Raw genomic sequence first — 24444 nt, forward strand, 5'->3', positions numbered from 1 at the left:
GAGTGTGACTAGCCTGGATGGGTGCAGCTCCAACAACACTTAGCTCAGTGCTATTTACATTCAAGCAATCTGACTGATTGGCCCCCCATCCACTAGTTTAAATATCTATCATTGGTGAACTATGGCTGCAGTGTATACTATCACCAAGGCTTCTTTAGTAATTCCTTCCAGTTCTGCGATTTCCACAACCTTGAAGGGCGAGGACAGCATAGACACCATCAGCTCTTAAGTCACACACCATCCTGAGTTGAAAATATATCAGCATTCCTTCATGTAGCTGAGTCAAAACCTTAGAACTTCCTACTCAACATCATGTTCAGACCACATTCATCACATGAGCTGCAACGATTCAAGAAGAAGGTCCACCACCACGACCTCAATGGGAACTAGAGGTGGGCAATAATTACTGATTTTCCCAGCAAGCCAAGAATTAATTTTTTAAAATTGCGCTGTGGATTACAGGTCTCCTAACACACAACTCCATGGATTCTATTAAAGAATGATCTTTTGGGACTATAAGCCCAGGGGCTGGCTATTTGTAGGAGAATAGCAATCCCTAATGGTTGTGCCTGATCCTGACTTCACATGTTACCTGCTGTTGCTCTTCCAACAAATAAACCATAACAAGGGGAAAACCATTCTGCAGCTTTCCTTGCATTGTAGACGAATTCCACAAGCATGAAATAGTCTCAAGGGAGATTTCTGAATGAAGCTAGCAGATGACGTGCAATAAATTTTCCAAAAAGACTGCTCCTTGGCAAAATAATGATATTCTTTATAACAGCGCGGTGAATCAAAGCAATTCCCCTTTTAAGATTCCACCATCATCCTTGTTCATTTGCTGTTCAAAGTTGCCACTGTTTTGTAGAGACATAAATTAGGTCGATAAATCCTAGGACAAAAACGATGGAGTTAGGACTGATGATATCACCCTCTATTAAACCCATCACTTGCATGGCTGCATCCTTGCTAGGGCAGGTGCACCTACACCCTCTCTCACTTCTGCTGTAAGTTGCAGTAGAATTTAAATAAAGCATAAAACTTTTGGGTCCTCTTTCCACCCCTAATATAAGCTCTGACTTTGCATCTTACCAATTCATCAGAACTTCAGGGCTGTAGAACTGAACTTGAATAGAGAGGAATGTCAAGAAGGGAACTGCATGAATTGAAGTTCATAGTTAAAAAAGAGAAAAGCTAAAACTATTGACCACTTTCTTTACAAAATGTTTGCTTGCTTTGCTGAGCATGAAATAGGAAATGCGACACAGGCACAACTGTCAAGAATCTAGTGTGAAGACTGTTTTAGAAGAATTTCATAACAGACCCTTGCACATGAAAGCTCTAGTGGTTCTCTAATAGATTGAAAATGACACTACTGTGACTACTGCTTACTGTACTGTGCTAAGCACTGTTCAACGGTACAGCAGATAGTGGTGCATCAATAGGTCAGTATTGATTGAATAAATTTGCCTAAGGACAGCACTATATTAGGTAGGTGTTTTTAACTACTTTTTTTCTATTTTCCATTCCCCAAAATAAAAAAACACACAATTCTAATAAATATCTGAATCTAAAAAGAACATTTCAGGATTTTCTTTTATTCTCACATTAATAACTTATTAATATTCCCATATTATACCCATTGTGTGTGTGTAAATAGTACAAAAAATAAGTAGAGAGCTGAAGAGGGCTGTAGAAACTATTTCCTCAGAATGGACATAAATATGTTTGAATAATTAATTTGGTAATGTACTGTACTTTTACCTCTCTAGTACAATGGTATACAAATTTAAAGAACAACCTTGGCGATGAGACATTATTTAACCAATGTTTGAATTGTTTAGCACCATGCATTTCTCAAGGTAGTAATGTTGAAATGGTTATGTGGTCCTATTCCAAGGATTTATTACCCTCAAGTTCAATCTCTGTAGAGCAGACAAAACATAAATTCTGTGCTGCAATTCAGAGTGTGAACAAAATTAAAGTTTATGCTGCAAATAAATAATCAATTTATTCTATTAAGCGCCAAAACAAAATTAAAACTGTTACTGAACGAATTTGTGACCCTTGGGTTTCAGTGCTCTGAGTAGCAGCGTTTCATTTTAACCTCATTTTGGGTTCATTTTTTTTTCAAAAGGTGATGTTAGAAGTTTTCAGTCACTGTGAATTAAGTCTTATTCTCTGTCCTAAGACTAGATCATATACTTTATGGTTTGGCTTTGAGTCAGGCAGATTTCAGTTTAATTATGTTTTTCTTCCACCATTGCACATTGTACATTAGATATTGTCTCCCTCTCCCCAATCAAAAACAAAGAATATTGAATTTAATTATTATGCCCATTGTGTGTGTAAATAGTGCAAAAAATAAGTGGAGCGCTGAAGTCCTTACAGGCCTATTTTTTTGGACACTATTTCCTCAGAATGGACATAAATATTTTGAACCAGATTTGCAAAGCACTGGAATGCTGAAAATAAATTGTAGCTAATTTGAATTTGCTGATATTTACTTTTTCAGAGTAGCAGATTTGACCAAACAGTAAAGATCTTATTGTTGGGATGGAATGAAATTTATGCTTTAAAAACAAATATACTTCAACCATTTCATCTAATGAAAGGGGATAAAGTTATATAATGGTTTGTGATATTAACTGCTTTTACCAGGCTTTTGAGCATTTTTCTAATATTGTTAGCTGTTATTGTTATAATATTGGTCTCCAGATCACCATGGAATTATCGCAGAGCCTTCAGTTTTAGTAACTGCATCTCTTGGTAGCTTTATTTTTCAAGTTTCATATTAAAGATTAGTGTAAAGTGTTACTTGTGACAATAGAGGTTTATTAAATCTTATTTAATGAAGCTGTAAATGTTTGTGTTGCATTTTTTTGTATTGTGAATCTAGGTACATTTATTGGATAAGAGTTTGCTTTGGAAGATGTAGAAAAAAGAAATAAACTTTAGTTTGTGCACACTGCTCACCTTGTGGTAATTCAGAGAACTGTAACTGGAGAGGAGCACTTGCTCAACAGCCATGTTGGAGTAACATAATCTGCCTGAGCAATACGTCTAACACAGTCTTAATGTGAATTTGATAAGGGAAAAATTGTAATGCTGTCTGTTGGGGTAGTGCAGAATAAGACAAGGAAGAATTGACTGATCTGTCGCATGGCATAATCTAGAATAAAGGAAAGCCCCTTATGTAATCAAGTGTTGCTAAACGTGCATCAAAAGAAGTATTTTGATTGTGTAAAACTGAACTGTCAGTAAAATGTTTGAAATTAGCAGGACACTAAATGCTGATTTATTGAATAATGAGGTAAGGTGTTTGTTTTTTGGCAAGCATTTTTATATATTGTTCTTAGCTCTTTTGAATTAAAATTGTTATAGTGTTTAGGTAATACATTTAAGAAGTCTTAGATTAATGTGATACTTAATTATTATATTTTTTGTCCAATAGATTCAATACGGTTGTCGTATTCAATGGGCTGTTGCCTGGAAGATTATATTTAAGGCTTCAAAATGCTATGGAATAGGTGGTTCTTAATGCTGAATTAGCTGGAATGTGGTTCGTGTGAGCTTGATGGCAACTGATGCTAAGATACTTGCAACCTTGGGGACAAATTTCATGTTGATCAGAGAACTGCTAAAAGACCTGATGACAGATAACTGAAGTGCAGGGTTTCTATAGTTTATCATTAACCAATCACTTTTTGTAGAAAACGGGCCGTTGAAACTTCATATGTGGAGATGTAATCTGGCTGATCATAAAAGTGATTGCTTTGTGAAGATAGGGTAAAGCTTATAATGGAAAATCTATGTTCTACCAACTGCTGTAAAGCACCAAGAGAATGCTGACAAGAAATGCAGTCAACACAAACTAAAATTGTTTTGCTTCTCTGTATTGTTGCAAAACATTTGACTTGTACTCCTGGAACTGTTTCTCTGGGTTGACTTCTTGAATTATGGCATGCTGATGCATAGGATCATGAATTTGTCACAGGGTCCTATTCCTTACTTAGGCTGAAAAGGTATAATTTTGATTTTGAAAAGATAAGCCAAGTATTTGTTTCTACCAGTAAGTGTTTTTTTTTACTGTATCTTTAAGTAGCTTTGGTTCAACTGTTAAGAGTTGTTAAATATAAGTCCCATATTTCTGGTACTGTATGATTGTTTAAATTTATTTGTATTCTTTTAAGCAGTAGCTGCTGCTGGTTTATGTTAATTTTCAATTTTTTTTGTTTTGGCTTTTATTGAGAAGATTTGTTGTCAACTTCTAGCAGTTCATCTGGCTAGTGTTTTGAAGGATACGGTTAACTCGCTGTTTTGCATGTGTGGTTAATAGCCAATGTAAGTTGACATAATAGGATTTGAAAGATATTACAGTATAGAAATTTGTTTCAAGTCAGACATATGATAGAACATCATTGTGGGGAGAGGTTTGAATAGCATGTCATACATTTTCAGTTTGGAAAAATAATGTTTACAAAATAATAGGTTACCCGAAATAAATCCAGTTACTTTTTGTAATTCTTTTGATTCCCCTTTTGGTCTGTGAACCCCAAGGCTTTGCATTAATTATGCACATCTTGAGAAAGCAACTGTCGGAGTAGATAAGGTAGTTGAAGTACTTTTTAATTTTAAAGCTCAGTTTGCTTGACAATGGATGCGAGATGTAAGCATTGAAGCATGGCTGAGATATGACATCTTGTCTTCTGCAGATTGCATATTGAAGATGTGACTTGCAAATTTATAGTAAACAAAATTCAGTGAAAATTTGTGTCTGTGTTGGTTTCTTAATCTCGGCCTAATTACCAGGGACATGGTGCGGTTCAAAAGCTTTTCTCTGTTGTGGATAGAGGTCACCGCATCATTAACATCGTCAATCTGGTAAAAGCTAATTTCAATAGTGGTTGATGTCATGACAGCCTTTTATTTTTCGAGCCAATCAGACACAAGCAGTAGTGACAGATGGTCCCATAAATGGGAGTAAAAGGGTAAAGCAGCCAGCCAATTCTCTGAGCTGATTTGTTGTTTCCTGTAGCATAGATTCAGTACTGCTTTATTCTTTTGTTTTGCACAAACACTTTCACTGTGCTTTTGGATCTTAACAGAGGAATTGAAATAGTATAAGTCTTCTCCTGGAGATTTCAAGTACGATAAGATCTAATCCCGTGCAATAAGAATGGTTATGGTATGTACTAGGACTTGGTATATTTTAATCTACTTGGGAAACGTACCAAAATGGTTCAGTTTATTGTACATTTTATTAGAGCATTAATGAAAGTCTATTTCTGAGGAAACAAACAAAATTAAAAACCTGTTTAATATCAGGCTTCAGAGTGAGGGGGCCAAGAATACTGTTCAGTGGTTACAATGATTTCAAGGATGTGATTTATGTAAGCACCCGTATAACCACATATTGTATTTCAAAGAGTTTTCAATCGTGACCTCATCAGAGAGGAGGAGGCTTGTGTGCTGTACTATGTAGGATATGTTGAATTGTTGTAACTCGAAACATCAGTGTTGTAGAGAAGGCATGTCTGCTTTTTACATAACGCCCTTTCGGTTTTGATTCACCGAAGACTACAAATTTCTTGCTAATCAAAAATGGAGTGGGGTGGTTTAAAAATGGTAGGTGTTTAAAAGATGTGCTATTTGCCTCAGCATCAGTAACATTTTCTTTGTTTAGTACAGTATTTGAAAGCCTAGAGTCTTTGTTAGTAGAGGAATGTAGTTTAGCTTTTAAAGCATATTTATTTTCAAGATACATGAATATCAAGTCTGTCATGTTCATGAGCATTTATGATGAGGTGAATAGAATAGAATTATTCATTTTTTTCTCCATTCACCGTGTTCGGTGCGCTTTTTCCGTCAGATACTTGTTTTGATGGGTGTAATATAAATAAGATTAGACTGAACAGCTGAAATGAAAGTGATAGCTAGAAAGAAAAGCCTGTGAAAGGTTGCTAGGGAAACAAGCTAAAGGAAGCTGAACTGAGAGCAGGTGGCAGTCATATGGGAATACCATGAAGCAAAAGTAGAACAGGCACTGTGATTGTCTCTTCCATTCTGTGAGAGTCACAACTTTAATTGTTTCAAAAGGTGTTAATTATATTCCAGACTGGAGGCTAGCTCAGTGAAGCTATTATTAGACATCTGTGCCTTAAGAGTGAATGGCATTTCATTGGATTTTCTTTCTACATGGTTGTACCTGTCAAAGTGGAAGAAATTGTATGAGCCAATAAGAGAAAATTGGTCAAATAAAATCTATAACAGTAAATGGCGAGCACTACACTGCTGATGGTTGTTAGTCATTATTACAATTTTTCACCAGGCTATCACAAGGATTATTTGAACCTGATGAAGATATTAATGTTTAGACCAATTTTAACACTGTGGTGGGTGTGTTTTGCTTTAGCAAAGAGGGAATCATTAATTCTTCAGTTCAAATGAATATGTATGATGCATTCGATGTAGAAATTGGGGAAAGCAAAGATGACCAATCACAACTAAAGCAGGATGAAACTGAGACCTCTTTGTAGAATTGGTTACTTTTCTTTGTTAAATTTGCATATTAGTTTTTAAGAATGATTTTGCAGTGTCCTGAAAGGAAGATAGGATGTGCATTATAGTGTTAGATTGTGGAGAATTTCAGAAGGCCTAGATTAGAAATCATGTCAAACGACAGATTTTGTTTGTGTAGAACACCACCCAAAGATAAATGAAATACTGAGCAAAGGTATGCATTGTTTTTTGTCATGTATTTATTCCCCCTTTTAAATACATGACAAGATTATTTCTATACCTATATAATACTATAATGAAGGGGGTTTTTTGTACAGAATGTTCTTGAATTATTCAAAATCTATCAATTTAATGTTACATAGCAAGTTTAGTTTTTAAAAATTCAATGCTAATTAATTTCTAGTTAAGTCATCCTAAATAAATAAATAATCCTAAACTCCGGAGAAATATTTTATAGCTCAAAGAGAAAGGTTTTAAAATAATTAAAAACAAGAATTGGTATTAATGTCATTTTTAAAAATTGCTGACTTGGTTCAGTAATCATCAAAATCCAATGGTGGTTTTGTTTTAAAAATACTATTCAAAGCATATTAAGTTTTATTTTAACATTTTCCCATGAATTATTTTTGTTGCATCGATTTTAAGTTGTCAATCAGCCATAGTTAAGGAAATGTGCTAAATTTGTATGGTTACAAACAATAATGTGATAATTAAAAATGCAGCTAGGATATTTTGTAAATATATGGCAGTATTAATACTGTTGTGAAAGGAAATGAGAGAAAATGGATTGTGTGGCTAAGCGAGACTGTAATTAATCTTAAGCTACAAGCATTTATAATTTATTTCCAATTTGTTGCCAGTTTTTAAGAAAAAATGTAACCTAATAACAATATTATAACTAATATATATGCAGAGCACAAAACATAATTTCCTTCAGAAACAAGTAAGTTAAACAGCATTAGAGCCCCTTCAGCAACTCAAATCAGTCTTCTTCCTGCAGTTCTAGGTATTGCTCAACTTATTTTATTTGGCAATGAAAAGTAAATTCAACTGGATTCTTAAACTTTATTGCTCCTTTTCCTTAAATCAGTTGCTTTGTGTAGTAACGTAAAGACGAATTTTGCAAATTGATGTGATCATTTTGGAACATATTGTGGATATTAATTGCAATACAGTTGTGAATTCTGATTTTTTTCAGTGTTATGAAACAAATTGTAATTGACTTTTGAATTTTATTTAACTGTGCCTGTGCATGATCCAAAGTTGTTTGGCTTTATTCATTTCAATCTGTTTCCTCTGACGAAATGTATGTTCAATTTGATGCAATTCTTCCTGTGACAGATTTACTGTGATAGATCATACCACGTTCCAATTATGAGAACTGATGTTGATGTTGATGGCAGTATCACAACTCTACAAAAAGGCTAAAATTAGAAATACAGATTTGATGTATTTCTGACCTCTGAGAATACTGTCATTGGCTATATTAAATATATGACATTTCTGTTTAATGACCAAAGGTGAATTTGAGCCCCAATTAACTCCTCTTTTGAGATAACTGATGGGGCAGAACATTTATTTCTCAAAATTCTGCAGAAAATTATTGAAACGACATGCAGTTCTATGCATTGTAACCCAAATTTGTGCATCTATTTTCCATATTCCTCCCTAACCTAATGTTCTTTACCCTGGGGAAAAAGGAGCAATTTTAAGTACCACATCTTTGACCAGATCATCCATAGCAACTGTTTTTTTTAATGTTTTCCCTTCCTCCCACTATTTTTCCTCTGGAGAACTCTGATAGCTCTTGACTCTAAAAATATATTAGTATTGTGCTTCACATTAAAATAGAAATTTGTTTTTAAAAAGAAAAAATGCTGTATTCCATCATACATTAACTGTTCCTAATTAAGCTAATTTGAGTAACTAAATTTACACCATAATTTTTCACAAACTCAAAATATGACATGCGTACAACAAATTATAATTAAAGCCATCAGAAGATTTAGCTTAATTGATAGTTGTGTACTTCTGTTATGAAGAAAATCTTTTTTTGTGAATGCTATGCACTAGCATATATTACATGAAAAGAATACCTATTTAAAAATTGAGTATAAAAGATTGCATACAAACAGCAGAAAACTTATTCGTTCATTATTGTAATGTTTGGAATTTTTATCTGTTCATCCTTTTTTTCTAAAAAACAAAGTTGGGAGGAAGAGAATGGAGTATATGGAAATTAAAGTATTATTTCAAGACAGTTACTAGTAAGCAAAAGAGCAAACATTCCAGAGAAGATTTTTTTTCAACCATAAACACTCTTAGAATACATTTTATTCAGTAATTAAAATTGTCTTTTTGTAATCAAATGCAAAAGTGTTGGAGAGAGAGCTGTAGACTGGCAGTTCAGTGAGCCGTACCTGCTCCACCGATAATCTGATTAAAAAAACAGTGCTGTGCCTGTGATCAACTAGGCAGTGATAGCTTTGCAGTGTGTTCTACTGATACCACAGTCTGCAGTTGCACAATGGTAATTGCATCTTGTCTTGAGTTCCATGGAGAAATTATCGAGTTAATTTGAGTGTATGAGAATGGGTATTTAAAAGTGAGTCTAAATGAGGACATATTGTAATTTTGGGTGAGATTTTGATGTGCAGCCTGTAAAGAAAACTGCAGGTTATTTTTTGACAAATTTCAATTACTGCTATAGTCTGTTGTATGACTAAGTCACTTCAATGTATGTATGTGTGCAGTAGTCCTATTCAATTGTTGGTACATAAAGCCTTTCAATTACATTTGAAATGTTTATTCAAATGAAAAATGTTAGTTACGAATCAGATAGAAGACTGCACTGAACATGAAAGATTTGCCAGTGATGTTCGTCAAACATTTGCTGCAAAATTTCTTTCACTTTGTAAAACTAATGAAAAAAAATCAAACAAAGCGACATGAAGACTACAATGAAAATATTTTACAGGGGCTAGCTTATGATGTCTAACTACTGAGATTTATTATGATCACTGCAGTTTAAGGTAAACTTTTATTGTGACGCTTAGTTGTTCATCTTTACAGTGATCTTTCATAATGTGTCGTTATTATGTTGTTACACTTATGTACTGCTATGTAATAATCTTAAGCTCTGTCTCTAACAAAGCAGTTGCAATTTTAGCCAGCATTTCAAATCCAGACTTCATTAAAGAGCAGCTTTTCAATCCTAAAAGTTTGTAAGAAAGCTATTCAGATCAGAAAACTCGATTGGAGTAATTTTAATTCCAGGTGATATTGTAAGGCAGACAACATTGGATCACCTGCCCATAGTACAGCTGGAAGATTTTACTTTCCACGATGGACAGCAGATGCGAGATCACTTGTTTCACACCATCCTCCAAAGTTAAAATTATTCCCAATGATCTAACAGACAAATGGACTATCTTGTATAGAACTGTGAAGGTTTACAGCACATAGTGAGGCACATTCAACCCATCCTGTCCGTACTTGCTCCATGTTGGAGCAATTCTATGCTTAACCTACTACCCTCTTCCCATAAACCTATATCTTCCTCTGTTTCAAATATTTATTCAATTCTTCTGTAAAAGATGCCATGTTCTCATCCTCAACCGTTCCCTGTGGCAAAGCACTCCTTGTTCCAACAACCCTCTGAGCAAAGAAATGTTTTCCTAACCTCTCTCCTTACTCTCTTAGTGACAGTTTTATGATTGATGGCCTATGGTCAGTGACAGTTTTTGCTTGCTCTTGACATGTGGGCAGTACTGGCAAGGCAGTATTTAATTCCCAACTCTAATTGTCCTGAGGGCATTAAGATTCAACCACATGGTGTGGAACTGGAGACACGCATGGCCCAGACCATGTAGGGGATGGCATGATTTCTCTCCTAAAGGTCATTAGTCAGTAACTCCCCGACCAGAGAAAATACTTTTTCCTTGTTCAACCTATCAAAACCCTGCATAATTTTGCATTTAAATTATTTATTTCCTCTTAGTCATCAATGTTGCAGTGATAACGGCATCAGTTCTTCTTTCCCACCTCATGCATTATTCTGGTGAATCTAAGTTGAACAGTCTCAATGCTCCTAATGTGTTTTTTTTCTGTAATCGGATGCTCAAAACTGAATACAATACTCCATCTGTGACTTAACCAAAGTTTTCTATAAATTTAGCATTGTTTGTTTTCGCTTACCCACTATGCCTTTATTTGTAAAACCAAAAAATGCTGTCAACTTTTTAAGGCTTCATCTATCTGCACTCACTCTTGCTAAGAATTATTGCTCCAGGGGTTCCAAAACAGCTGTCATAATAACTTCAGCGGAAGATTGACAGAACCCCCCCCACTTATTTTTTTGCATGTATCCAGGATTTCCACAGAAGTTATGGCAGTTGATCAGGAGAATCCCCAAGAAAATCCTACACATATATAAATGAGAAAGAAAGGAAAGAGTATATCCTTAATGAAAGGCATATATATACACACACACACACATATATATATAATATGTATGTGTGTGCGCGTATATATGCCTTTTCATTGAGGATACACTCCTTCCTTCCTTTCTAACAAAAAGCAAAACTCTACACTTATCCATTTGACTAACCTGTCAATGTGACTAACTTGGATTTTCCTTAAGCCTTTTACAATCCTCTTCACTATTTGCATAATCTCTCACTGTTGTGCCAGCAACAAATTTAGGAACTTTTTTCCTTATGCCCAAATTCACACCATCTATAAATACTGTGAGCAAACAACATTGATCTCAACGTATTATTGACCATATAACGCTGCCAACGCTTTTCCAACTTGAGCAACATCCAGTTACCCTAATAAAAAGATAAAAACAAAAAACTGCGGATGCTGGAAATCCAAAACAAAAACAGAATTACCTGGAAAAACTCAGCAGGTCTGGCAGCATCGGCGGAGAAGAAAAGAGTTGACGTTTCAAGTCCTCATGACCCTTCAACAGAACTGATCTTTCTTTACAAGGAAAGGGAAATATAAGCTGGTTTAAGTTTGGGGGGGGTAGTGGTGTTAGGATAGGAGCAGATCATCAAAAGATGTCACAGACAAAAGAACACAGAGGTGTTGAAGTTGGTTATATTATCTAAACTAATGTACTAATTAAGAATGGATGGTAGGGCACTCAAGGTATAGCTCTAGTGGGGGTGGGGGAGCATAAAAGATTTAAAAATAATGGAAATAGGTGGGAAAAGAAAAATCTATATAAATTATTGGGAAAAAAAAACAAAAGGAAGGAGGAAGAAACAGAAAGGGGGTGGGGATGGAGGATGGAGCTCAAGACCTAAAGTTGTTGAATTCAATATTCAGTCCGGAAGGCTGTAAAGTGCCTGGTCGGAAGATGAGGTGCTGTTCCTCCAGTTTGCGTTGAGCTTCACTGGAACAATGCAGCAGGCCAAGGACAGATATGTGGGCAAGAGAGCAGGGTGGGGTGTTAAAATGGCAAGTGACAGGGAGGTTTGGGTCATTCTTGCGGACAGACCGCAGGTGTTCTGCAAAGCGGTCTCCCAGTTTACGTTTGGTCTCTCCAATGTAGAGGAGACCGCATTGGGAGCAATGAATACAGTAGACTAAGTTGGGGGAAATGCAAGTGAAATGCTGCTTCACTTGAAAGGAGTGTTTGGGCCCTTGGACGGTGAGGAGAGAGGAAGTGAAGGGGCAGGTGTTACATCTTTTGCGTGGGCGTAGGGAGGTGCCATAGGTGGGGGTTGAGGAGTAGGGAGTGATGGAGGAGTGGACCAGGGTGTCCCGGAGGAAACGATCCTTATGGAATGCCGACAGGGGGGGGGTGAAGGGAAATGTGTTTGGTGGTGGCATCATGCTGTAGTTGGCGGAAATGGCGGAGGATGATTTTTTGAGTGCGGAGGCTGGTGGGGTGATAAGTGAGGACAAGGGGTACCGTATCATTTTTCTGGGAGGGAGGAGAAGGCGTGAGGGCGGATGTGCGGGAGATGGGCTGGACACGGTTGTGGGCCCTGTCAACGACCGTGGGTGGAGAACGTCGATTAAGGAAGAAGGAGAACATGTCAGAGGAACTGTTTTTGAAGGTAGCATCATCGGAACAGATGTGACGAAGGCGAAGGAACTGAGAGAATGGGATGGAGTCCTTACAGGAAGTGGGGTGTGAGGAGCTGTAGTCGAGGTAGCTGTGGGAGTCGGCAGGCTTGTAATGGATATTGGTGGACAGTCTATCACCAGAGATTGAGACAGAGAGGTCAAGAAAGGGAAGGGAAGTGTCAGAGATGGACCACTTGAAAATGATGCAGGGCTGGAGATTGGAAGCAAAATTAATAAATTTTTCCAAGTCCCGACGAGAGCATGAAGCAGCACCGAAGTAATCATCGATGTACCGGAGAAAGAGTTGTGGAAGGGGGCCGCAGTAGGACTGGAACAAGGAATGTTCCACATACCCCATAAAGAGACAGGCATAGCTGGGGCCCATGCGGGTACCCATACTCACACCTTTTATTTGGTGGAAGTGAGAAGGGTTGAAGGAGAAATTGTTCAGTGTAAGAACAAGTTCAGCCAGACGGAGGAGAGTGGTGGTGGATGGGGATTCACCACTACTCTCCTCCGTCTGGCTGAACTTGTTCTTACACTGAACAATTTCTCCTTCAACTCCTCTCACTTCCACCAAATAAAAGGTGTGGCTATGGGTACCCACATGGGCCCCAGCTATGCCTGTCTCTTTATGGGGTATGTGGAACATTCCTTGTTCCAGTCCTACTCCGGCCCCCTTCCACAACTCTTTCTCCAGTACATCGATGATTACTTCGGTGCTGCTTCATGCTCTCGTCGGGACTTGGAAAAATTTTATTAATCTTGCTTCCAATTTCCACCCCTCCATCATTTTCACGTGGTCCATCTCTGACACTTCCCTTCCCTTCCTTGACCTCTCTGTCTCAATCTCTGGTGATAGACTGTCCACCAATATCCATTACAAGCCTACCGACTCCCACAGCTACCTCGGCTACAGCTCCTCACAACCTGCTTCCTGTAAGGACTCCATCCCATTCTCTCAGTTCCTTCGCCTCCGTCGCATCTGTTCCGATGATGCTACCTTCAAAAACAGTTCCTCTGACATGTCCTCCTTCTTCCTTAACCAAGGTTTTCCACCCACGGTTGTTGACCGGGCCCTCGACCATGTCCGGCCCATCTCCTGTGCATCCACCCTCACGCCTTCTCCTCTTCCCAGAGACATGATAGGGTCCCCCTTGTCCTCACTTATCACCCCACCAGCCTCCGCATTCAAAGGATCATTCTGTGCCATTTCCACCAACTCCAGCATGATGCCACCACCAAACACATCTTCCCTTCACCCCCCCGTCGGCATTCCGTAGGAATCATTCCCTCCGGGACACCCTGGTCCACTCCTCCATCACCCCCTACTCCTCAACCCCCACCTATGGCACCTCCTCATGCCCACGCAAAAGATGTAACACCTGCCCCTTCACTTCCTCTCTCCTCACCGTCCAAGGACCCAAACACTCCTTTCAAGTGAAGCAGCATCTCACTTGCATTTTCCCCCAACTTAGTCTACTGTATTCATTGCTCCCAATGCAGTCTCCTCTACAATGGAGAGACCAAACGTAAACTGGGCGACCGCTTTGCAGAACACCTGCGGTCTGTCCGCAAGAATGACCCAAACCTCCCTGTCACTTGCCATTTTAACACTCCACCCTGCTCTCTTGCCCACATATCTGTCCTTGGCCTGCTGCATTGTTCCAGTGAAGCTCAACGCAAACTGGAGGAACAGCACCTCATCTTCCGACTAGGCACTTTACAGCCTTCTGGACTGAATATTGAATTCACCAACTTTAGGTCTTGAGCTCCCTCCTCCATCCCCACCCCCTTTCTGTTTCTTCCCCCTTCCTTTTGTTTTTTTTCCCAATAATTTATATAGATTTTTCTTTTCCCACCTATTTCCATTATTTTTAAATCTTTTATGCTCCCCCACCCCCACTAGAGTTATACCTTGAGTGCCCTACCATCCATTCTTAATTAGTACATTCGTTTAGATAATATCACCAACTTCAACACCTCTGTGTTCTTTTGTCTGTGACATCTTTTGATGATCTGCTCCTATCCTAACACCGCGCCCCCCCACCTTAAACCAGCTTATATTTCCCTTTCCTTGTAAAGAAAGATCAGTTCTGTTGAAGGGTCATGAGGACTCGAAATGTCAACTCTTTTCTTCTCCGCCGATGCTGCCAGACCTGCTGAGTTTTTCCAGGTAATTCTGTTTTTGATCCAGTTACCTTATCCCTTTGATTCCTGCCCATCAACTAACTTTCTTTTCATGTTGCTACTCTTCTTGTACTATGTGCCTAATTTTTTACTTTAAGAGAAACTTTATTGAACACCTGAGAATCTATATACAACATATCTATTTTATCTATCCAATCCTCTTCAAAAACAAAATTCTTAAATTTGCCAAACACAACTTACATTTAACAAATCCATGCTGGCCTTCTTTGATTTCACCCATTCATTTCCACAGTCACAGTATGTTTATCTCAAATTATAGCTTTTAAACTGGCAGAATATATAATTGGCTATGATTTAAGCAATGTGAAATCACACTTAGTTTCTATATTTAATGTTCTCGGGCATATTACTAGAGTGAAATTACAATTCATATCTTTTTAAAAGAGTTGAATCAAAGTTGCATATTCTGTACTGACAGACATGTCTGACTATTGGAAGAATGTTTATTCTGTTGTAATCATGCATGGAATTCTAATACTCACTTTGCATTCTCTTAGATAATCAGCACCATGGAACCTCAGGTGTCAAATGGCCCTACTTCCAACACACCCAATGGTCCATCAAGCAACAGTAGAAATTGTCCATCACCTATGCAGACAGGGGCTCCTACAGATGACAGCAAAACCAACCTCATCGTCAACTATCTTCCCCAAAACATGACACAGGAAGAATTCAGAAGTTTGTTTGGAAGCATCGGTGAAATCGAATCATGCAAACTTGTTCGAGATAAAATAACAGGTTAGTTTGGACTGAAATAGACAATGAAGTGTAAAGGCACAGCAATTCTGTTGAAACAGATCCAAGCGCCATTTTCAATTTGTAAAGTTCAATATGATTGGTTGTATAGTTTTGATTTTATTTGCCTGTTTTAAGTTCTAAATGGAAAGGCTTTGAATTTCTCGCAGTCTGCTGCTGTGACTATGGTGGGAGTTATAGTAATGGCATAAATAGCCATTTTTAGCGATTTACATCACTTCACTGAAGATAACCACTGATTTCTCACAAGAAAACCTGTGCCAAAATTACAAGCACAAATATTTAGACAATGGAAGCATATTTAACACTCAATATATAATGTGATGACTGCTATGACGAAAGTGCAAAGATAATGGGATAATTTTCACTTTCAATGGGGGCAGAAAAACATGAGTAGTACATCAACTGCCCTCTATATACCATTCTAATTTTCTTTTCCATGAAGTCAAAAATGAAAAGGTAAATCAGCTGCCAAGTATAACCAGGTGACTGATTCAGCACCACTGATTTTCAGCCTCCACTAAAGATGAAAATTGCCCCCAATAAGTTTTGGAATTGGAAATTTATATTTAACATAAATTGCACAATTTGGAGGAGATTTTGTGGAGGCAATGGGCTCTGGTGGCAAGAGACTCACATTGCCTCCTTTGGGGAAGACCCACCAAAATATGAGCCAATTAGGCAATTAACAGGCCATCGGTGAGCCTTTCACAGGATCAAGGACCCGGAGATGGAAAGCCCCACCCGGTGAGGGCTGCTGGCCAAACAGAAGCTGACAGCTCTTTTGCTCAGCCGCGCCACTGGGGAGGTGATGGCTGCTGCTGGAATGACATCCACCGGAGGTCCAAGATTGCGAAGCGACTCAGGTCAGTGGTTACTGATGGTGGGAGAGGCTTCGGGGGGTTGAGGTCACGGGGAGAAGGGTGTAGGGGGTTCAGCAGCCAGGGCAGGGGAGTGGCTCTCAGTGGAACCTTATCCCTTCCCAATGCTGAGTCCCCTAATTGGGCACTTAGTGCCTTTGAATGAAGGATCCCCACCCCCCACCGGGAGACCATAAGCAACTCGCAAGGGTTTGCTTGTCGTGTTTCCTGCATGGTGAGCCGCCACTGAGTTGATATCTGCGGTGGCGAGATGAGGCCTTAAGTGGGCATTAATTGGCCACTTAAAGACCTCCATTGGTGGCGGAGTGGGAAGGCGAAGTGCCAAGGAACTAATCGTGATGGAAGCAAAAAAGTGGTGGAGGTCTCCATCCATCACCATTCTGCATGATTAAATGCCATTGTTATGACACAGCAGTTAGTGAAGGCTAAGTTGTTTAAATCCCAGAGGGAAACTTGAACAACTATTATAACCTATATTTTCAATTAATATGTTTGAGATGCAGCTCTGAATTCAGGAATAAAGCCAACAAGCCACAAGAGATTTTTTATATAAAACTAAATCAAACATTTATTAATTTAACAACAAATTTAAGCACATAGACATGTCTATAAATTACTACCATAATAACTTTTAAACAAATCCTCAAATTAATCACTCCCAGGTAAATCTTCACCGAGGCAACAATAACCCATAGACGTTAAACAGACACCAGGCAAAGCACATTTGACTTTACAAATTCAAAATGATGCCCTTTGCAATTTGGTTCCTTTGCAGACAGTTGTAGGCTTACAGGCTGGTTAGGTGTTCAAAGCTTCTGACCTGCACACACACAACTCCTTTCTGTTTATACCTAGCTTTCCCTTTGAATGCAGATTTTCCACTGTATCCTAGACTTTTAATTTTATCCCTCCTAACAATAATCCTTTCATTCCATCAATTTTACTAGTAATATAAATACATTGCTTGGTGTCTCCCAGCTAGCTGCAAGATTTTACCCATTCTTTTGAATGGTTTATTCAACAAATGCAAATTGCACTTTACTTTTTACTCCTTATGTTTTTCCAATTAACATCTCAAACTACTATACATCAAAGCACCCAGACAAGCTGGTTTTAAGCCAATTAAAACACACACATAGACACAGGCCCTACTGCAATTCCAATTTAAATATAATTTCCAATAACATTATAGACATTAATCCCTTCATGACTGCCATTCGCGCCTCCAAACATGCCACGGAGGCGGAGGCATAAAATACCACCTTTTGTTTCTTTGTAAATTACCCATCATGTACTTCGGTTCCATTCCCACCTACTTTCACAAGGAACGTCAATAAAAAGTCCCCAGTGAAAAATTAGTGAAATCTGCATCCTCCTTTGGGACACAGGGTTCTCATACACCAACATGAGACATTACCACCCAACCAAGAATATTAGAAAACATGCAATGGGAAGTGGTCAGTTGTCCCATCAAACCATGAATCCTGTACATTCCCCTTCATCATGCGTTAAATCTACTGAAGAATCACTGCTTAAATATCCCTGATCTCCAAAGGTAATCAAGTACGACCCCAGAATATTCACTCATCCTTCCATGTGCACTTCTCTTGCCAACCCTTCATCATTCCCTCCTCCCTACTGGCAGAGGAAACATAAGGTTTACCAACAACTGTTTGTTATCCCTTGCAGACTTTGTTGGTCTAGTACAAATTTAGCTTGGCTTTATGAATCCTGAACCTTGTATTTTTTCTGATTTGTTAATACTTTCTGGGGGTGAAATTTGGATCCATAGTGCTGATGGATTGGTGTTATGGAAGCTGAAGACCCTCCGAGTAGGGCATGCAATGCCTCCAGCTCCTTCTGCCGGGACCCATTTGGAGCCCCATGCTGGGAGGAGACCCGTTCCCTCCAAGTGCCGGAACCCCACCCCGCTGGTACTGTCATGACATCAAACAGCCATACAAGCTGATTTGACACTCTGTTTACAAACTTGGACCACACAGGTGCCTTCAGCATGCTCGCTCACCAAATAATATGTGTTCAGCTATAAGAGAGGCCCAGCATTAGCATCTTCTAAAGGGCCAGACACTTGCAGGTAAGGTCATTTAGAATAACGTCTGCCAATGCAAAGTCTTTAGGAGTACTGTGAATTGTTTTTTGAGGTGTTGTGGTGAGTTCCTGGATTTGGATTGTTGCCTCATCACAGGGAAGGAGGAGGATTTCGTGACCAGTCTACACAAAGGTTGCAACAGTTATGGGACTGCAGTTGCAGTGCCTCTGAGTCTGCAACCCAACAGGGAGATGTAGCAGAGGCTGCACAGAGGGCAAACTATGGATTCCTCCATGCTCCTTAACAGGTTCAGGAGCCAATACACCTAGCAACTTGGTGTGCATCTCCATCAGCATTCTCCTGTCGGCAGCCCCATGGAGGACTTCATATGAGTTCCCTGTAGCAGATTTGTCTGCAACCTCCCCCTCTGATGAACAGCATACCACCTATGCTTTTGCCCCTGACCTGCTGCAACCCACTATGTGCAGATACCGACTCTAAACTAGTCTTTAAAGTAAGTGCAGTACCAGTACCTGAGTTGTGGCTGTGAGTGTGAGATCAAGTGATTGGGGCCTCTTTACCAGTGCTGTGCAGCTGTTCTAACTCCTCCTGGCTGTGCTGTGGCTAAGAAGGCAACAGTTTTTCACTGTCTGTAAGTAGGAAATCAAAAAGGGGAAGGCTGAGGTGAGGGAAGAGAACAGTGGGTTGGAATAGAAATCCATGGTCACACCTGCTGCAGCTAGCTCATCATGCCAGACAGCAGGATGACGGTGAGCTTTTTATTTATTTACCAGAAACGATGGCAATTATGTCACACATTGGACTGGATTTTAGCCCCCCACCCCCCCCCAAGCCATGGGTGTTTTTGGCAGGGCGGCCCAGCCTGCCTGCCATTTTTTAAAAAATAATTAATGTGCAGTTGAGCTTTTTAACAAGCCAGTTGACCGGAATATTACACTTTCCATGGTTGGTGTGTGGAGGAGTAGGAAAACAATTGTTTTTTTTTGTTTTTTTTTTAATCCAACTGGTTAAAAGACAGGAAGGAAGTGGGGGTACATCCTTAAAGGGGTCCCCTTCACCCCCAGATGTTACACCCCATTTTGTCACTTACTACCTGGCCACCAAGAGTTGCCACCCCCCCGCCCCCCAAACCCCAGACCTAGGCTAATGTTCTGAAGGTGCAAGTTCACATCCCACCACGGCAGTTGTGGAATTTAAACTCAATTAATTAGGTATATCTAGAATGGTAACCATGAAACTACCAGTACTTCATAAAAAATCCATTTGGTTCACCAATGTCCTTTAGGGAAGGAAATCTGCTATCCTTATCTGGTCTGGCCTGACTCCAGACCCACAGCAATGTGGTTGACCTTTAATTGCCCTCTGAAATAGCCTAGCAAGCCACTCCTTGTAACTGTAATAAAAGGTGAGAAAGAATAAAACCACAGCGACCAAGGCACTAGTTACACAAAGACATAGGCAGGTCAATCAACTCAATCTCCTCCCTAACGCCTGGAGACTTGCCAAAATTAGGAAAGCTGTCCCATAGACTAATCAAGAACAGCCTGACAGTCATTTTTACACAATCAGACCTTTTACAAAATTCCTTAGATTCAGGGAAGGTTCCATTAGATTGGAAAATAGTTAAAGTAACTCCTTTATTCAATAAGAGAGGGAGACAGACAGCAGGAAGCTACAGGCCAGTTAACTTAACATCTGTCATAGGGAAAATGTTAGAAGCTATTATTAAAGACATTATAGCAGGATACTTGGAAAAATTCAGGGTAATCAGTCAAAGTCAACATGGTTTTGTGAAAGGGAAATCATGTTTAACCAATTTATTGGAGTCTTTTGAAGAGGTAGTATATGCTTTGGATAAAGGGGAACCCAGTAGATGCACTGTATTTAGATTTCTAGAAGGCATTTGATAAGGCACCACTTCAAAGATTATTGCAAAAAATAAACGCTCAAGGTATAGGAAAGTGATGCGCCACAGGGATCAGTGCTGGGGCCTCAACTTTTACAATTTATATAAATGACTTAGATGAGGGGACCGAAAGTATAGTTGCAAAATTTGCTGCTGGCACAAAGACAAGTAGGATAGTGAGATGTGAAGCAGACACAAGGAGGCTATAAAGGGATATAAAAGCAAAATACTGCAGATGCTTGAAATCTGAAATAAAAACAGAAAATGCTGGAAAAACTCAGGCCTGGCAGCATCTGTGAAGAGTGAAGAAGAGTCACATGGACTCAAAACGTTAACTCTGTTTCTCTCTACAGAGGGATATAGATAGGTTAAGTGTGTGGGCAAAGACCTGACAAATAGAGTATAATGTGGGTAAGAGGGAAATTGTCCATTTTGGCAGGAAAAATAAAAAAGAAGCATATTATCTAAATGGTGACAGATTGCAGAGGGATCGAAGTGTCCTAGTGCATGAAATACAAAAGGCTAGTATGCAGGTACAGCAAGTAATTAGGAAAGCTAATAGAATGTTATCATTTATTGTGAGGGGAATTGAATACAAAAATAGGGAGTTTATACTTCAGTTATACAAGGCATTGGTAATACCACATCTGGAGTACTTTGTACAGTATTGGCCTCCTTATTTAAGGAAGGATGTAAATGCATTGGAAGCAGTTCAGAGAAGGTTTACTGAACTAATTCCTGTATTGGGCAGGTTGTCTTTTGAGGAAATGTTAGACAGGCTAAACCTGTACCTGCTGAAGTTTAGAAGAGTAAGAGGCAACTTGATTGAAACATACAAGATCCTGACGGGTCTTGACAAGGTCAATGTGGAGAAGATGTTTCCTCTTGTGGGAGAATCTAGTACTAGAAACCACTGTTTAAAAGTAAGGGGTCACCCAGCTAGGACAGAAATTAGGAGAATTTTTTCTCTCGGAGGGATTTGTGTCTTTAGAACGCTGCTTCCACCGCCTTTTGAGGAACAGAGCCCTTGAATATTTTTAAGTCAGGGGTACCTGGATTCTTGATAAGCAAGGAGGTGAAAGGTTATCAGGGTTAGACAGGATTGTGTAGTTGAAGCTACAATCAGATCAGCCATGATCTTATTGAATGGCAGAGCAGGCTCGAAGGGCTGAGTGGCCTACTTGTGCTCCTAATTCATATGTGCGTCTTAATGGCAAAGGGTGGTTGGTGGGTGGGGGGCATTAGATGGCATAGAGGCTATAAAGGGCTATGGGGATCAGATGGGGGTATGGGTTGGCATGCGGGATATGAGGTGTTATGGGGTTCACGGAGAAAAAAATCTGAATTTCCGGGCACTTACTCCTAGGTTGGGTTTGTGGTGCTGAGAATTGCCCCAACTATACTCTCAATCCAGGAGTGAAAATTCAGGCCCAGAAATACGAACAGATTAGTTTAGTCTCAGAGTTGTCAGGGGGGTATGAAGTTAGTAGCTAGGGAACGAAGCTTGGAGTGGGGACCTAAAACAGTGGCTTCGGTCTACCCAATACTTAATTGGAGGGACTTTCTGCTTATCCAGTACTTGAGGTCAGATAAGCAGCCTGATGATTTAGTAACAGTGCACAAGTTGAGAGAGGTGGTGGTGAGGTAGAGCTGGGTGTCGTTTGCATACATGTGAATTGATGTTGCCAAGGGGCAGCTTGTAGATGACAAATAGAAGAGGCCAAAGATAGATCCTTGAGGGACTCCAGAGGTAATAGTGTGGGAACAGGAAGAGAAATAATTGCAAATGATACCCCAAACACAATTAGGAAGATAAAAATGGAATGTCCTCATATATTTTGACAGATCTCTTGATCAAATGACACCAATTGAGAGCACATAGTAGAGCTGTCAAAGAAGCAGGCTGGAGAGATTATATCCTGTATCCTATTAGAATAGCATCCTTTCAAGCAACAGACAGTACATCAGCAAATGCAGAAGAATTCTTCAAAATAAATTGAGATAGAATTGTACAATTACAAAAGCAACAGGAGGCATGCTTTGTGTGGCATAATGGGACAAAAGACAAAGGATAAGGAGGGAATTAACCTCAGTAAGAAAAGAAAATATTTGCATTTATATAGAAGGGCATCCCAAAGTATTTTAAAATCAATGGGTTACTTTTGAAATGCTGTCATGGTTATATTAACAAACATAGCAGCCTATTTCTGAACACCAAGGTTCCACAAATAGAACATTATCAGATAATCTGAGTTTGATGGAGTTGATTGAGAGAAAATTATTGCCAGAAAACCAAAAGAGTAATATACAATCAAAGCTATGAGGAGGACAGCTAAATGGTACAAATGGAGAGAACACCAACAAAGGACAAGAATTATTTAGGAAAAGCTGCCCAACAAAACAGGAGGTGGTGGCATAGTAATGCAGAGACCCAGGGTAATGCTCTGGGAACCTAAGTTCAAATCCCACCACTGGAGATGGTGGAATTTGAATTCAATCAATAAAAAATCTAGAATTTAAAGCCTAATGATGACCATGAAACCATTGTTGATTGTCATAAAAACCCATCTGGTTCACTAATGGCCTTTAGGGAAGGAAATCTGCTGTCCTTACCTGGTCTGGCCTACATGTTACTCCAGACCCACAGAATTGAGGTTGACTCTTAAATGCCCTCTGAATTGGCCTAGCAAGCCACTCAGTTGTATCAAAACTGCTGGCAAGTCAATAAAGGTACCTAGACCATGTGGACTGTAGCAGTTTAAGAAGGGAGCTCACCACCACCTTCTCAAGGACAGTTAGGGATGGGCAATAAATGCTGGCCTAGCCAGTGACGCCACTCCCCATAAATGAGTCTTGGTCCTGAAGGCCATTTTCATTCCATAATAGGGAAATATTTTTCAATGCTTTTGTGAGTATTAAGATTTATTACAAAGATGCAGATTGAGTACTGAAGGATTAAAACTTTTATTGGTATAATAAGAACTCAATTCAGGAACTACAATAATTTCAATAGCACAGCAATAGTCCTGAAATAGAGCAGTGCAAAAAAGCTTTTCATTCCAATATCCTCCAAATATTTTGTCTTTCTAAAACAAGAGTGAAATACACTTGTAAAGACACAGAACCCCAGAACTGCTCTGGTGAGGGATACCCTTTAAGAGCTTCCCAAAAATCATCAAATAATTGTGCTCATATCATTATATAGAAACATTTTTGGTAATGCTTCATGCGCGATAACCATTCTATGAGGCTGCTCTATGTTTGGAATATCTCCAACAATTGTTCCTCCTCTTGATCAAACATCAATCTATCTTCAGGCACAAGCCTCTTTTTCTGTGTTTCTTTTGGCAGATATTCCCCTCATTTATCTGTTTATGATAATCCTCTTGTAGTTGCTTTCATAGAATAACATCTCATTGTTCATGAACTCATGTATCATCCTTTTGAACTTTTAAGGTTTGCTGGCTTGTTTAAAAGCTTTGCATTGAGATTCAGCGAATTAATAAAATAAGAGTAGGGCATTTAACCCACTCTGCCTAGATTAAATGTTTGATTATTTCATCATGTTCTTCCTTCAGCACCATCTGCTGGTCTCCTCTTTTAGAGAGCATTAATATTTATCCCCAGCTCCTCTGAAAGACAAATCAAGCAATCATTCACAATCAATTATCTTTGTAACTCTTAATCCTGCTTCTTAGAGATATTTGTGTTCCTTTTTCTAAAGATGCTCATTGACCTCAAATCAACTGTTTTCTTCAGAATAAAAGCAAAACACTGCGGATGCTGAAAATCTGAAATAAAAACAAAATGCTGGAAAACCTCAGCAGGTCTGGCAGCTTCTGTGGAGAGAGAAACAGAGTCAACGTTTTGAGTCTGCATGACTCTTCTACAAAGCTAAAAAGAAGTAGAAATGTGTTGGATTTTAGACTCTGTAAGAGAGATTGGAGCAAATAGAAGGTATAGGGTAGGTGGAGCTAAGGAGAAATTTGACAAAGGTGTCATGGACACAGGAC

At 39.1% G+C, this 24444-nt stretch overlaps 1 protein-coding gene across 8 annotated transcripts in view; it reads left to right on the plus strand.

The window, feature by feature from the left end:
- The window catches only part of elavl4 (ELAV like neuron-specific RNA binding protein 4), a 129278-nt gene that overhangs the window by 29920 nt on the left and 74914 nt on the right, over positions 1-24444 (plus strand). For 4 of the 8 annotated variants that reach the window (XM_041208734.1, XM_041208737.1, XM_041208735.1 and 1 more), the window contains exon 2: positions 15315-15555. In XM_041208734.1, the coding sequence (XP_041064668.1) occupies positions 15315-15555 (241 nt within the window). Of the gene's footprint in view, positions 1-5002; positions 5189-5472; positions 5629-15314; positions 15556-24444 lie in introns of those variants that run through there. The other 4 variants (XM_041208736.1, XM_041208741.1, XM_041208738.1 and 1 more) reach the window with 3 other exon arrangements.

The sequence above is a fragment of the Carcharodon carcharias genome, chromosome 16 (assembly GCF_017639515.1).
Source record: "Carcharodon carcharias isolate sCarCar2 chromosome 16, sCarCar2.pri, whole genome shotgun sequence".
In the NCBI taxonomy this organism is placed as follows: Eukaryota; Metazoa; Chordata; class Chondrichthyes; order Lamniformes; family Lamnidae; genus Carcharodon; species Carcharodon carcharias.